The sequence below is a fragment of the Cuculus canorus genome, chromosome 1 (assembly GCF_017976375.1).
Source record: "Cuculus canorus isolate bCucCan1 chromosome 1, bCucCan1.pri, whole genome shotgun sequence".
NCBI classification, from domain to species: domain Eukaryota; kingdom Metazoa; phylum Chordata; class Aves; order Cuculiformes; family Cuculidae; genus Cuculus; species Cuculus canorus.
Genome location: NC_071401.1, coordinates 158,977,831 through 158,994,408, shown reverse-complemented (window position 1 = coordinate 158,994,408; position 16,578 = coordinate 158,977,831). Strand labels below are relative to the sequence as shown.

Below are 16,578 nucleotides of genomic sequence, written 5' to 3'. Positions count from 1 at the left end.
AGGAAAATGTCAGTGTAATTGTTCAAAGCACAGCTATGTGCCAACAAAAAAGTACTATCTGGAGAACAATTTTACAGTGATATCCCATCAGAAGGAATTTGCAAAGCACCAGTGGCCAGTAAACTGAATTTGAGGTGAGAGGCTGGAATTTTTGTGCTCCAGCCTTTCTCTGCCATCAACTCATTACAGCATTTTGCACATGACATGTCAACCTTCTCTAGCCACGCTCCCAAACACTGGATAGACACTGACTGGCTGGTGTGTTCATCTGAAGAGATGTAGCAAAGATGAGAAGCTTAACCTGAAATACAGTAAAAGTACCACATGCTGCTATTTGCACATTTATGAAGAGTAAACACAGTAAAAAAAAAAAAAAAAAAGCAGCAAAACACCACTTTCTGAAGGATCTACATATGCATTTCTTTTATTTGGCAGATGTCTCAGCTATATTCTGTCCTGGTCTGTCTGTCAGATGCACTAATTATTTCAATACACTCAGAAATACTTATTGCACTGAGGCCAGCTAGCAGACATTCTGTGTCTGTGCCCATACTGCCGAGCTCTTTTTACCTCCAAAAGAGCAGGGGCTGGATGCAGAGTGCCTACTGGGAACAGTTTGTGCATGTGCTGGTTCCCAAACTGTGCCAGTGAATTGCTTTGGAGCATTCCTGTAGGCAAAGGCTGAAAACAAGCCAGGCTGCAAGGCTTGAAAAATAGCAATATTGATTACCAAGTTTCAGTGCCTGGGATTGTTTCCTGGCACCGTTCAGTTTCTTTTTCTAGATGTAACTTGCACATAAAGAAGTGTACAGCTGGTGTAGCAGCTGAAATGAGAGGAGCAGTCCCTACTGTGGGCAGCTGCTTATGGGATGTGCCTTTTAGTAATGCTTCTTTCACCACAGGGTCTTCCTGCAGCCTGACGTTGTGGCTTCCCTCCTCCTCAGGCCATCTCAACTAGCTGGAAGGCCACACTGTGACTGCTGGCCCCTGCACTCTGAGGGAAAGGGTAAAGGCAAGGGCTGAAAACTTGGGCTATTGGGGTGGGAGAAACTGGTCTAACTAACAGGGAACATGAAGTGGGATCCAACTCTGAGGGTCTCCTGCTCAGTGCCCAAGATGTCTGTTTTAGCACATGGATTCATGACTAGAGCAAGAATAATGCTTTACCTCCAACTTGCACTTGTGTAACATTTCTGTTACTGCACAGTCACTCTGAAAACTTTTTGCAAGCACTGGACCTCTCAGTTACACAAACGTCTGTTCTGTCCAACCCATTACAGACGTCTTTGCTTATCTGCAGTGTAGGAAGAGAACAGGAATGTGAATTGTCCCCTTTCTCTGGAGGGGAAGTGAACTCAGGCACCAGCCTAACAAAGACCCTTTAAAAACCATATTTTAACTATTTGAGTCCTGGCTGCTAAAGTGTTTTGGCTGTAGTTAGGGCTTTTTAAAGCAAAATTCAGTGAGGGTTACAACCTACACAAATAAATGCAAATAACTATGCACCATTACCCAAGCATAGACCCACCATCCGTTTCCCTTTCTGTCTAGCGCCTCTTGCAAATTACTTTGGTAGGTGGTACATTTCCACTCTTAGCTCCATCTCTGCTTTAAATTGTCCCACATCCGTTTTTTTTTTCCCCTTGCAAAGAACTAAAAGCTCTTCAAAACACGTGACGTTCATTCCTGGGAGTGGATAATTCAGGCAAATTAGCCCATCCTTGCTTGGAGAAGTTATTCTACTGCAACTTCGTAGTCCTCTCAGATGCCAGCAAGTGCTTCATTTAGCACAGAGCCCATGCCTACCCATGGTTTTTCCTTTACTGTCTTGTGAGGTTTAGTCAGGAATTTTGTAATAATTTTATTGTATTCCCAGGTCTCTTATCTGGCGTTTATTCTTGTTACTCCAGTTGCTACTGGTTTTAGCTTGTACACAGGAAACCGCAGTGCCAATTCCAAACCGCAGTTCCCAAGGTGACAGGAAACCCTATTTGGTCGGATGTTGATTGTGCTTGTCTTTACTGCTCCACCCATCGCATTTTCTTCCTTTTTGGCTTAAGTTAAGACAAATTAATCAGTGGCCGCCATCTGGTAGACAGTTTTGGTGGTTTTGCAGTGATTCGTCCAGCTGATCTTTTGAAAAGTAACACACAGCCCAAGAAGCTGAAGGGAAATATCCGTGTTAATATTTAAATGCTTCTCAAGGCCCAGGGTCAGATGGGCTGTTGTTGCCCTGGGCACATGAGTAATTTGAGTTGTGTGAGTAATCCCCTGGCCGTTCAGCAGTGGGTTTAAGGGTTTTTTAAGCACTGTTTGGTCAGAGGGTTAAACTCCAATGCAGCTTTCCAGTGACTGATTTCCTCAGCTCCTCTCTGCCTCTGCTTCCTTTCTGTCATCAAACATCCCAAGCAGGGATGTCTGTGTCTGCTCCACCAGGTGGCCTAATGTGCAGGCGGAGTGGGATATCTGGGAAAATGAGGAGAAGAACATTAGTTGAACTTGAATGTTCTGAGCATCTCGGCTCAGCCTGTAGCAGGATGTGTCCATTGTGACTATTAACAACTAAATATATCACCTTTTCACATGGGTGGGTTGGAACTGCCATGCTCAGGCAGAAATAGTGGGAGAAAAGCACCAGTTTCATGATGAGACTGGGTTGTAAGGAGGATGAGGTACGTTGCATCTTATGAGCCCTTGACTAGAACCCACTGTTACTGGTTTGAGTAATATGAAAAAGTAGAAGGGAGCATCCCTACCAGGTATATAAGGTTTTGATATTTACAAGGAAGGCTGATTTTTCAGATTTGGGGGCTTTATAGAAAAAAAATGTCCCCATTAATGTCTGAGAAAAGCTAATACTTCAAATTAAAACAAAAATAGTCACCTTTACTCTTGTTTTGGAATGCATTTCTCACTAATCATGCTGTTCCTTCTAACTTTTCTGCAAGGCAGCCTAAAGCTGAATTTAGCTTAGTTCCCCTTAATTTAAAATGTTAGGAACAGATACAGAACACAGTTAAAGAAAGCAAAGAAAAACATCAAAGTGCCCCCAAAACTGCATTATTAAATATCCAAACATATCTTTGAATTGCAAGAAGCCTTGTGCTTGTCGGTACTAGCATCCAGCTTTTATTGTAGCCATCGGTTAATATTCTAAGCCATGGATTTCTTCTTTGAATGTAATCATAATTCATTTTGTTTCTGTGCTTTGTCAGGAGTACACTTGCCAATTATGACAGTTGACTAATTATACTGCTTCTTTTAGGAAAAATCCAGTTCTGGTAATTCAGCACAAATCTCTTATGCAGTCAGAGCTAGTCTGTACAGAAAGCTTAATATTGCTAGCTAGCAGAAACAACCCTTGTTTGCAAATACATCTTTGCTCAAAGAACACTATGTGTAAATCTGTGGATCAAACTATTTCTCAGCTCTTGTGAGAGAGTCTCTTTAGCATTTTTATTAATGTAGTACCTGAGAGCCTCAGCCACAGATCAGGATCCCTCTGTGCAAGGCTCTGTATACACACAAAAAATGAAATGATCCTCTATCTAAAAAACTCAAAATCTAAACATTAGACAAGGTAGTAGATGCATACAGACAATCAAGCACATCTCAGGAAATGGAGAAGCAATAGTATCATGGCAGAGATGATGATGCCCAGAATATGCTATGAGAATGGGTCAGCCAAGAAATACTGCCCAGAGGCAGTAGCTGATTTCATACGACACTGACATTTCAGCCAAGTTCTTGCTAGAGTTGTTCATCTGCTTTGATACCATCACATCCATCACATTTGGTTTGCCTTTGAACCTTAGCTAAGTACAGCCAAGAGGTTTCAGGAATTATTTTTATTTCCTTACTAAGACAAGTGAGACATTAATTGGTTAAGTGACTGACCCAAGATGATATTACATATCAGTGCCCTATCTTCATAAAATACCTGGACTCTTGAACTCCTCGTTCAGTTCTCTAACCAGGGCAGTCTGTAAGAAGTGATATTTCTTTCTCGGACAGGGACTTCCCTTATGTCGCCTATCAAAGAATATTCTTCTGGTGCTTAACAAGCACAGTGTATTGTTGTTATTAATTTATGATAGCTATAATTATCCATGTTATGTTAATGCTGTGATTTGATAACAGGAGCAAAACAGAGCTCTGCAACTTCAAATGTCTGTTCAAATATGCGATAGGCATCAGAAGGGGAAGTACTGTATATAATTCCCACACAGAAAAATGTCGTTGTTTTCTCTAGAGAACTTGGTCCCAGTGCTTTGGCATGACCAATAGCGGCTCCCTGGAAAGGCATGCTGCCAGTGAGAGATCGGACTGGTGCTGGGCAGGAGGCAGCTGAGCCTACCCCTTCACCAGGGCTGGTGCGTCTGCTTCCCACCATTTCCCTGGCAGCCGCATCTCCTGTCTTTTAGATGTCTCAGATCCTTCCTGCATTGTAGCAAATTCCACCGAAGGACTGCTGCATAGTCCAGAGGCTTTCTATTCCTTTCCCTGGACTGATAGTGGATGTAACAGCGTAGCCTTACAACAAATGAAGGAAAACAATCAGAACAGCAGGAAAGTACACAACAGCTAATAAATCCAGTTTGCATGATCTTGTTTCACTTTAGACTCTGTATAGCTTGTTTTGCCTCAGTGGATTTAGTGATACATCTGGGAAGAGAATTTGGCCCACAGAGAACAGTACTGAATAGATTTGCAAAAGGCAGCAGCATTGTGAAAAGCAGAAATCTGGTATTGTGATTAATCTTTTAAGGTAGTTCTGTGGCTACAGAGAATGCATTTGCAGTTTACTGATAAATTTAGAATAAAATAAATGTTTTCTGCTTCATCACAAGGATTTTCCCAAATGCCTAGTGTTCACTATTGCCTGGCTCTCCCAGATACAGAACTTAATGTCCTGGGACAGCACAGAGGTCATAAAGTGAACTAAGAAAGCTATTTGAAGGAAAAAGTCACAGAAGGGAAGACACCAGGCACAAAGATGTGGAAGCAAACTTTTGTTTAGGACATTCCTAAACTACAGGTTGCCAGAAACTGAAGAGTATACTAAAAATAAGTAAGAGCATTCATTACGTAATTAAGTAATTCCTTGTCCTTGCATTCTTTCCCTAAGCACCCTCTTGCTGGCCATTGTTGAAGACAGGATACTAGTCAATCTTTGGTCTTACATAGTACACCAAACCTACATTCATATTTCTAGACCACCCCCTTCAATGTACATTAATCTAACCTGTGTTACATCATGAGCTTTATGGAGCCCTGTGTATTGAGAGCATTTGTACTGAGATAGATGGGGTGGAGGTAAAGTTGAGAGGGAGTTTGGTTTATTTTCACATACAACTTCTCCGCCTTTCTCTTTCTTTCATAATGCAATGTTCATTTAGGGGAACATTTGCTTTTATCAGAGTCCTCAGATTTCCCTCCTCTATTCAATTCATAGAAGTGAAATTAAATCAAGTGATTTAAGTTTTTTGATGCCATGAATCATTTGCTAATACAGAACTATGAATCTGAAGCAATTATAATTTCACTCTGGAATTGCCAGTCTGTACTGACTCATTGATGGTGTATATGAGGAAGAGTAGATCCAGAAATACTTCATTCTGGCCCATGTCTTCATTTCTGGGCACAAGTATAGATGCATATCCCTTCCCTGTTGCCCAGCCTATGCAGTCCCCTATAGGAATGTCTCTGATGAAAGACATGGCCTTCAAGGGATGTGCTGAGATCAGCAGAATGGGACTCCAGGTTGCTTATCCGTATTCCTCATCACACACGCAGCTTTAAATGGGACTGTATGGCTCAGCAGTACCTCTTTTAGAGGTCTACCTAATCTCTGAAGAGAAGGATAACATACACCTTGCTATACAGACATTTATATCTATCTTTTAAAAACATTACTCTGTTTCATATTGCAAGCCTAGATGGATTTCCGAAACTTTATTTTCAAAGGGAATCCAGGCACTTTGCACATTAATATACTTGTTTAAGCAAGCTTCCCCAGAGAAAGCAAGTCTGAAAAGAGAGACTACTAAAGTGAATCACAAAGAAGAAGCTGGGAAGAAAGGTTTATTACCTAGCTTAAGTGTCAGCTCTGCAAATTTAAGAAGCACCTGAATGGCAGACTTGAGTACACGTACATGGTTCCTGTCTATTGCAGCCTAAATCCCATCATCTAGCAGTATGAAATAAGTCACTCTAGAAATGTGACTATGCCCTTCAAATTGTATGAGCTAAAAGGATTTTAGGCTGCACAGGTGGCCTTAGATGCTTTGTCCACTCTGCGACTGAGTGGAGCAGTTTCGCTGGCTCCCTTTAGAAATATCCATAGATGGCGCAGCTCTGTTGAGCAATGTTGCGTGTCTGGAGGTTTTACATTCTTCAGGAACTGTTGCTGTTCAGTAATTTCTTCAAAGTACACTAACAATTCATTTGTCTGCTTAGAAATCTTCTGTGTGACACTTGCAGTAGTTTAAAGATAATGAAGACCAAGTCAAATAAACAAGGAGTGTGCTTTTTTATTATCTTAAGGTTGACAGAGTGTAGTAAACGCCTCTTTTCCCAGATGTTCCTTCCTGTCTTTCCCAAATGGCAAATGCACCAGGAAAGAACTCATTGTACTGATTAGTCTTCAAGTCACAATAAAAAAATAATTTTCTCTTACTGGTACTGTTGGAAGACACTGCCCATTTACATTAAGAATAGTCCCATCTGTGACTTTTTCAAGGTGAGATGGCTTTGGTTAAAGCCTCAAAACAGCACTGAAGAACATTAATGTGTGACTAGGATATATTTGCTTTTTTGGATTTAAGGGTTGTAGATTATACACCTTAAATGAGCAGCAGGTGCAGGATAGAGGCAGAGTTTGTGCTCAAGAGATTTATTAGTATGGAACACATGAAACTAAATGTACTTAATGATAAGGCTCCTGCTAGGCAAAAAAAAATCAACCAAAAAACCAACCCTAAATCAAAACCCATGAACATTTTTTTCATCTAAAAGCTAAAAAATCTAACATCAGCCCATTGTTTACTTCTGTACCACAAGGCTGACCAATTAAATAAGAAAAAATCTCAGTTAAGCAGTTTAAAAAAAATACTTCCTAGAAGTTATTGCCTCTCCATTCTCATTTATCAGAGCAGTTCTCTTATGCTGTGGTTCTCTGAATACTGCTAGCAAGCACCTTCTGGGCATGCTGCAGTGCTCAATAAAGAAGTGAGTCTTTTGTGTGCTCGGAAAAGTAGCCAGACTTTGCACCTGGACAAGAGATCTAAATGGGAAATGGTGGTGCCTGGTTACAGTTCCTCCAAGGCATCATGGAGGTACTTATGGACTAAGGCTGTAGGGCAGCAACTCATACAAGTATGTAAAAAAAAAATCTTGCAAATTGATTTAATTTTTCTCTGATTTTCAAGTAAAAGATACAGCAGACGGAATATGTGAGGGGTTTTCAACAATTATTGTTCTCTTACCTTAAATAGATGCATTATCTGAGCTCATTAGCACGTGCATTTGTTTAATCTGTGCAGCTCTAACAGCTAATTATTGTTCCTTTCCATTTTCTTTTCCCTTTCCCTGTTCCTTTAATTCCTTTTGTTTATATTCATTTCAATTAAATTAGCATATGTATTAATCAGAGAGAGAAAGGTCATCTGATATTTTGTGCAATGAGGCCTCTAATATGAAATAGGGCGATGCTGCAATGCAAACAGATAATAGCAATAAGTAAGGCTGCATTCAATTAAAGCTCTACCATCTAAAGCAAATTAACCATAAATTAGTAAACATTTATTCAGCTCTTTGAAAAAACAGCTCAAATGAGCACGACAAATTAGTATCTTCCTTTATTTTTACTTCTGAACATTTAACTCAGTTTTCCCTCATGCTGAAAACATATATATATGCATATGAATCAGAAATAGAGTTTTGTGTTACCATTCAAATTTTATTTGAGAGAGAAGTTTGCGTGACAAAATGCAATTTGATTGTAGAAATAATCTACAGGAAAAGATGGGAGGTTGTATAAGCTTTGCATTTTTGAACAGTCAGTTCCCGTAGCCAAGCAGCACAGCCTTATCGAGGGCAGAACAGGAGTGAATTGGCAGAACATTAGAAAGCATGATTAAAAGAGGGAAAGTTGAAACTACTCTCATGTCAGCTGTTTTCCTCTACAGGATATTGAGCCATTCCTGTCCTAACCAGATACTGATTGCTTAAAACTTAGTCCAGAAGTACTTGTCAAAACTGTTTCCTCAGTTCATTTTGACATGCTGAGCTGTGAGTAGATCCTGAGAATTGTTTGCAATTTAGTGCGAGAAGTATTGGCCTCCTCTCGCTCATGCCTGTGGGAACAAGATCAGACCCTCTGGTAAGAACATGAAGTGCCTTCACTTTCCAGAAAAGTTATTTAAACTCTACAGCTGAGGCTCTTGATCAGTTTCTCTGGACTCAAAGAAGGCTGGAAGATGCTGCCAGGTGGTTCCTTTGTAGCTAGAGCTGCAGAGGACTGGAAGTATTGCCTCACAGCAGCCATATATCCTTCCCCTTCTCCTTTCAGCATCAGTTTTTCAAGTGACAAATAAGTGGTAAAAAATAATAACGCAAAACTAGAAAACTATGAGACAAGCAGTATGAGAGAGAAAATATAAGCAGAAATGGCAGATCTTTCCATGAAGTGGTATAGGATATTGTACTTCATCCTCTTGCCTCCCTTATAGTCCTGAGCTTAAATATCCTCCAGCTATGGCCTTCTGGCAATAGTTGCCTTAATGTTACATCCAGCTTATCCTCCTTACCCTCTTTGCACTGTAAATGGGGTCCTCTAGTTGGTGAGATTGATCTGCCAACACGAACAGCTCCATGATTCTTCTCGGGTGCAGGTGACTGTGAGGCAGAGTAGAAATTTTATAAATATCAGTAATATTAATGATGGAATTGCTAGGCAGCTTGTGGAAACATCAGCCTAGTATCCACTTGTCTGTCCAGGATCTCCTCTGGAGAGTGAAAAACAAAGCCAGAGGAAGGTTAATCTGTAAGAGAAGCAAAGTTTTGGAAATGAGGTCAGGAGCCTATGTAAAAGAAAGAGCACTGGTATGTGAGGCGATGGCAGGAGAGGGGGGAAGATCAAGTTTTGGTCACCTGCACGCCGAAGTTCTGAAGGTGAAACTCTTGTCTTGCAATCTTTTTTTTCATGCATAGTAAAGTTGCTGAAGATGGCCCAACACGAGCTGAGTGGAATAGGTTATTCAAGGTATTGGGCTTTATGAATTTAGACTGGCCATAATGCATATTATGCTTTAATACAAGGGAAATCAGTCATTTTATATCTAGTCACAGATTTTCTATCAAAATCAGTTTGCACTCCTCTGCTGTTGTTTTTTAAGACAATAATTGATGAAAATAATACTGAATCTTGAAAACAGTTGAAGAGTAATTCCCTTTGGAGAAGAGTACCTACAAAAATTGATTACAAAATGATTGTAGTTTGGGAAATGACATGGATTTACGGAATCTTAGCTTTTGGTCCTGCCTCTAGCACTAGTTCTTTGGTCATGTTAGTTGGTTTATGACGGCTTCTGATTTTTGAGTACTTCAGTTTGGACATGATGTAGGTTTGCTTTGTTTAGAAGTGTCAATAATCTCAGGTCTGAGAGGGTTCCTAAAAGCTGCAGCACTTGGTCAAGTGAAAACCAAAGGCAACCGAGGACTGTCAGCAAGCAAAGTAGAAATCATTTGAGAAACTGAGTTATCATCATGAATTTTTCAAGCGTAGCATCTGTACTGCAATGTATCTAATAGGGTAAAAATAAAAAGGACATTATACACAATGAGTAATGTGTACAATTATTTATTTATTAAGATGACATTCACATAGTTACCTAATGAATTTTTTATTCACTGTTTTCTCAAACTAATACCGTTGATATTGATTGACCTTTGTTGAAAGTAGGAGTAAATAGAGGGTAATTACACTAATGGGTATTGTATGTTATCAGAATTTGTGGGGTTTTCTATCAGAATATTCTCTAATATGTGCTGCAGAACAACAGAAGACTTATGAGCTCTGCATTTCCAAGAAAATAATGTTGATACAGGAACAAAGAATCTTCTTTTTTCAAATTTGGATTGTCAATAATGGTGTATTGCCATGTGCTTAGAAGACTTGTTTGAGATAGTACACTGATAGTCAGAAAAAAATCCAACAGATTACCACACTTATTAATGCAGTCATACTCTCAGTCAGCCTTACTTTCCCAAGGCATCCAGTAATATAACCAGTACAAGATTATGTGTTTCTGGCTAGCAATACAGAGCAAGAGTCATATATAAGCATTTGTGAAAAATACATAAACCATTCTAATGCTTGTTAGAAACAAATATTGCTAATGATACTTTATCAAATTATATTTCACTTCAAATGATAGCCATCTTTTAACTTTCTGAGAACTGACTTCAATGGATATTATAAATCTGGATTTGTGTAGAAATGTCTGTCATATATTTGAAGATCCGTGTTACTCTTTGCCCAAGAGTGAAAGAAAATGGCAGCTTATTTAGTCCTTTGCCAATATTTTTTTAACCTCTCTTTATTTCTGCTTTTCTGCTTTTTCTTCTTTCAACACTTTCTGATTTTTCTTGATTAAGTCAATGGGAGTTGACTTAATGCAGCATCCTATTTTTATTTATTTTATATGGAAATACAGAATTAATAAAAACAACATTATATACTTTTCTTGTTTACTGTGCTTTCCACACCACAGCCTTATATCTACATTTGTTCATCTACATGACCATGCTTTTCTCTTAGCTGTTTTGCTAAAGCAGCAGGAAAGCCGAGACCTAGGGATTTTTTTCCGTTGCCCTTTATTACAAATTACTCTTTTTTGCTTTGAATTACTCAACTGAAACATAAAACTAGGTAAGCAGGAGAAGTCTGGCACCGGTAAGGTAGTAAGTGGTGGAAACCACCTGCACAATTGTGCTCTCTCAGGGCAATTGTAGTAGTGCAAAACCCACATGAATTCAGCACATTTGCTGATGTGGACCAGCAAGAGGAGAGAATTAGGACACATATCTAGATATAGCCTGTGAGCACTAGAGAAATAAGATGCATGAGGGAATCACAATATTTTTCCCATTGTCCCTGCAGTAAAACCAAGGCATAGTAGCCCTGCGGCTCATGCCTGGTACAAATGGGATCTAAGGACCCAAAGCAAACTCCCTCTCCAGCAGCTCTGCTTTTCCCGCTAATTAATGGCTTCCTTCCACCTGCAAGGCTAACACAGCTCCTGCCTCAGCTCTGCAGAAGCTCAGCAGAGAGACAGAGGATGGAGGGTACAGAAGGAAGCGCCTCCCACGTCTGCAATGCCAGGGTCAGAGGGCAATGGCTTTTGGAAGGCAGCAGGCATCAGTGCCACTTCCAAAACCTCTAGAGAGAATGAAAAGCCAAGGACCAGGAATGTGGGCGTTGCATTTTTCAGGAGTGCTGAATAAACATGGGAATGTGTATTTAAAGAAATTATCCAGCTTAAATAAACAACTGGGAAAATGTGTCAGGTAATTGGATTTTCATAGTCACCAACTATGGCTTAATTTTAGGGTCATGGAAGACCTGGAAATGACCTCACTAATGATTAATAGGCTTTATTAACCTGGTGGCCCTCCAAGGTGAACAGGTGGAGCTTCCTTTTTGGAGTTTTCAAACAAACATTGCATTAATCTTTTTTTAAAATTATTTAATTTTTTTTATCATGTTATGAAATAAAATATGCTTCTATAAAGGTATTTTTGAAAATACTTTGGTAGATTCTCATCAGTGAACTTGTTGCTATTATCCAATCAAAAAGAGGGCTGTAAGTATGTAGTAAGACCCCCCTCTGGGAAACTAGACAATACACAGACAGAAGTGGCTTCCTGATTGCACTTATTCACGTACCCAGTGATGAGGTGGCCATCCCAGCTGCTGAAACTTCAGTCTTATGCTGATTTTAATGTATTGTTGTCACGTATGTTTACAATTCCTCAGATTCCTCATATGAAGCTCTTCCCATCAAGACACAACCTCAAGAAAGCACTGGGGGAGGTGTACCATAACAACATCTTCCTTAATTTGGCACACTATTAACATGGGGGATATAAAGAATGTAAAGTTATTTAGAAGGTAAAAAAAAAGAGTTGTAAATATTCAGAAATAAGGGGAAATGCGTGTGTGTAGCAGCTTCACTCTAATTTAAAATGGAAAGATACCAGTATGTCGTCAGGAGTTATATACATCTCATTCCAAAAAAAAACATTTAGTTGTCTGACTTGAAGTGTCACTGGTCTGATTGTGATTTCTGTATTCAAAACCTGTTGGAGACAAGGGGTAGTTACAAAAAGCGGGTTTTGTTTTCTGTGGCCAGATTTGTGCAGTTCTTCCAATAAGGTGGGAAAAGGTAAGCTTACTAGCTAACATCTTTCCACTCAGGTAGTAAAAGAGAAAAGAATTCTTGCTTTCTACTCCTTCCTACAGAAAGTGAACATTTTAACTGTTGGAAGAACATAGTGAATCCAAGGAGTCCAGACGAGGACTCAAAACTATAAGCGTCTTCTACTAGGACATATATATGCATGATGGATTCAGGCCGTCCTTCATCTTTCAGAACAAGGCAGTATGTTCTGTTTTCACACCTGTTCCTCAGCATGGTCTTGAACAGAGTAAAGAAATCTGATTAATGCTAATACTGCCAATAATATTGCTAATGTAAACAATATTAAAATCTTTTTATTAGCTGAAGCATACTTCTTCAAAAGTGTTCTTCGAGATGCCCATTTTTATGGAAGCATTACCTTTACAGCTATTATCTATTGTATATCATTTTATGGACTTTTTCTACTTTTAGAAAGACCCCTATCCTTTAGGCAATTCTTTTCTGCCCTATATTCAATTTTTATTCAATATGTAGCTCATAGTGTGTTAAATATGCATCTAAAAAATATTTCTTCTTTCCAGAGTAAGTTATTTGATTCTCAACACCAGTATTCATCAATAATCCCCATAAATGGTAAAAGCTGCAATCTCAAAGTTATAATTAGATCAGGTATATTTTTTGTTGTTGTTAAAAAGGAAATAACCTTTTTGCCAAGACTGTCAGTTATAACAATGTAAAAGCCAAAGAAAATATTAACATTTTCACTGTACTTTGTTACTGAACAATGAGAATACTTTTCCTCTATATTAGGAAATATCAGTAGGCTCTCCCAGAAGTACGTCTGGGTCTAAATCACTACCCATTTCTCAATCAAAGGTAGCCTAAACAGCTTTGGAGAGATTCATTCCACACCTCATCTGTGGATTTCTGGATTGTTTTCAAAAGATTGGGTTTGTGATAAACACCCCCAGAGCTACCTGTTTGAGGGACTGCAATTTTCCACGGAATAAATTACTAGTAGTGGTCAGAAGAGATGCTTTCACAGGAGTAACTTTGTGAGAAAGCAGGTTAACAGGATGTTTTCCTTGAGAAGTGGAACTGCGGGATCCACTTCCCCCAAAAGTGGGAGCAGTGTCCGGGGAGCTGGGATGGGTACCTGAGCCAGGATGCCCCCACCAGGACTGGCAGAGAAGGTCACCACAGCCAGCTCACAGCATGCCAACCTCCCAGGCTGGATACGAGCACTGGTACCACCAACTGGGGCTTTGGCATGATGCAAGGTGTGTCATGAGCCACAGGGCACTACTGGTAGCCTGTGCTTATATCAGTTACTGCTCAGAATGCTACTTCACTTCTGCCTACTTCCTAGCAGAACTGGCAGAATCATACTCCAGCTACTTATCTCTGCCAACAGAAATTGGTTCTCTATACCCTCAGAGGCAGCTAGTTGCCTGCGACTGCCTGTGCTCCATCTTGCCTCTCCAACCTCTGCTTCTGTTTCTGACTTATTGTTACCATCTGCGTGCCTGGACAGCAAAGTTTTTGCTATCATCCTGTCATTTAAGCTGAAATATGCTTATAGACAGTATGACACAATGTGAGATTCACTGATGCCACCAAGTTGTCTTATCTCTTGGCCATTGTTGCTTTGTGTTTTGCTAAGTGGCAGGTGGGTGACTGAAGTAATGTCTATTTATGCAGACTGACATGATAGAAATTATTTAATTGAAAAGAATATTACTGAAGAATCTGCTGACATGTACAAGAGGGAGGGAAGTGTGTCAAAGTTGTGTCAGAACAAAAAAGATGGTTATGCTAATATGGTTACAAATGAAAAAGCAATAAGCCTTACCAGTACTTATTGTGGTGGCAGAAGATCAGAAAACAGAATAGCGACACCAAGTAAGAGCCACGATATCTAAAAAGACAAATAATTTGCTCAATTTCTGTGAGCAATTCAATTAATTTTCAATTTCTGTGAAACATTTCTTCCTTACTAAGATATTACTTTCACATTTGACATTCACGAAGATTAAGCAGCATATAGGGAGCAGTTTCTACTTCCAAGAATAGTCCTAATAGTTTCTCCCTAGCACATGATTCTTGCCAAGTCAGTTGTTACACTGAAGAGGTAGAATGATATGTAAAATCTTGGTTTTCTCACCACCTAGTGCTTCCAGTGAAACCAGTCTTGCAGTCTTTGCACACCTAAATTTCCCAGTGACTCCACAGGGTGCATAAATAACTCAGAACTATGCTGCGTGAGTATGGGACTTTAAATAACACAGATCTGATATAACTGTTTTAATTATTTTTTAACACAGACGTGGCTCCAATGTCTCATTGACTTTGGATATGAGCAGTCTGGGAAGTGTTGAACCCTTCGTCACTGTGCCAACTCCACGAGAAAAGGTAGCGATGGAATACCTACAGTCAGCTGGACGCATCCTGACACGGCAGCAGCTTCGAGACACAGTTGCATGTTCTCATTTACTTCAAACAGAATTCATGGTGAGTTTCATAACAAGCTTTAAATGAGGATTTTGTAGATAATTGGCACAAAAGAAACTGTGGGAAAAAACATTTGGGCAACATTTTAGTGTCAAGGTACAAATATAGTAATTTCTGGAGAGCAGATCAGGTTGTTCCAAGGGAGAGTTCTATTCACTGAAGGCAGATAAGTCAGTCAATTATGCCCATGGATAATATAGATACCTCTTGATTTGAAGCCCCATTCATAGATAGGATGAATGTTGTATTAGAGCTACAGTATAACCAACCAGGACTGCAACACTGTGACAGTTTCGGAAAGATTATAAGGGCTGCGATGACAGAAAACACAGTAGTAACTGGAGATTTGTTTATTCCCACGTAAGCATCACATATGTCTGTAATTTGAAGGCTAAATTTTTAGTCACTACAAATGACCTTTTTGAGCAGACAGGGACACCACAAAAAGAGAAGTGGCTCCCGAGGCGGCTCAACATGCCTTTAACAAGCATTCCATGTAGCAAGCCTAATATACTCAAGACCAAAAAAAATGAAGTCTTCTACAGATGTATTTAATATTGAAATGGGTAAGAATCTAAACTAAAGACAGTAGCCAGGTAGAAAGAAGTCATAGCAGAAAAACTCAGTCAGGAAAAACACATCATTAAATATTTTAAGACTTGAAAAAGATTGTTACTGAAAAACACACAGATGAAAGAGACGATCAGAAATAAGGAAACACTCTTTATGAAGGAAATAGAAGAGAGCATAAACTTAAGCTACATGAATGTGAAAGCTGAATATGACAGGCCAAAAAAAAAAAAAGTTCGAATTTTTAAAAAACTCACACCTTCAAAGCAGAAAGCTAACCAAAGAGTACACAGATCAATAGATGATCAAAAAGGTAAAAAAAGGATTTGGAGAAGGGGAAGCAATAGGACAGAAGTGACTGCATTATCTGCGTTGACCATAGAAAAACTTAGGGAATTTCCTACTTATGTGGTAGTAGATTCACAGAGGTCACTGGAGGATCTGTTTGATATTGAAGCATTAATGGAAGAGAATCTAGAACAAATCAATAAAATTAATAAAAGCTACTCACAGGAATAGGCTGATAGGCTGGTATTCACCTAGGAGTCCTAGAGGTGTTCATATATGAAATAACCAATGTATTGACTGGGCAGGCATAACCTAGCACTTGGGACCCAGAAGCTGAGGAATCAGAGGACCAGAGGGAACCAGAATTTTTCAGAAGGGTTCTAGTAGAGATCCAGAGAACTGCAGGCCTAGAAATCTGCGGTTTAAATAAGAGAAACTGGAAGAAATTATAAAAAAAAAAAAAAAAAAAGAAAAGAAAAGAAGCTGGTAGATACAGAAACAAACACAATACAGTGGAGGAGAGTCAACAGAGTAGCATTGAAAGGCTTTGTAAGCTATATGGTTCCTTCTCAGAGTGAAAGGAGTCCAGTCCCAGAGCCATCTATTCTGGAACACCCATTGACAAAGATGTTTATAAGTCATATGGAAAAGAAAATAAAAGGTAAGTTAGCAAAGTTTGATGATGATGATATGGAATTATCGTGGATAGTAAAATTGCAAACAGACTTCAAAGAAGATGCGGAAGGATTTTATGATAGTGATGAGGAAAAGGAAATTCAAGTTT

At 39.3% G+C, this 16,578-nt stretch overlaps 1 protein-coding gene across 1 annotated transcript in view; it reads left to right on the top strand.

Moving 5' to 3' along the window:
* PTPRR (protein tyrosine phosphatase receptor type R) overlaps positions 1 to 16,578 on the top strand; it is a 146,851-nt gene that overhangs the window by 97,137 nt on the left and 33,136 nt on the right. The window contains exon 7 of the mRNA XM_054058098.1: positions 14,750 to 14,936. Within this exon, the coding sequence (XP_053914073.1) occupies positions 14,750 to 14,936 (187 nt within the window). The remainder of the gene's footprint in view (positions 1 to 14,749; positions 14,937 to 16,578) is intronic.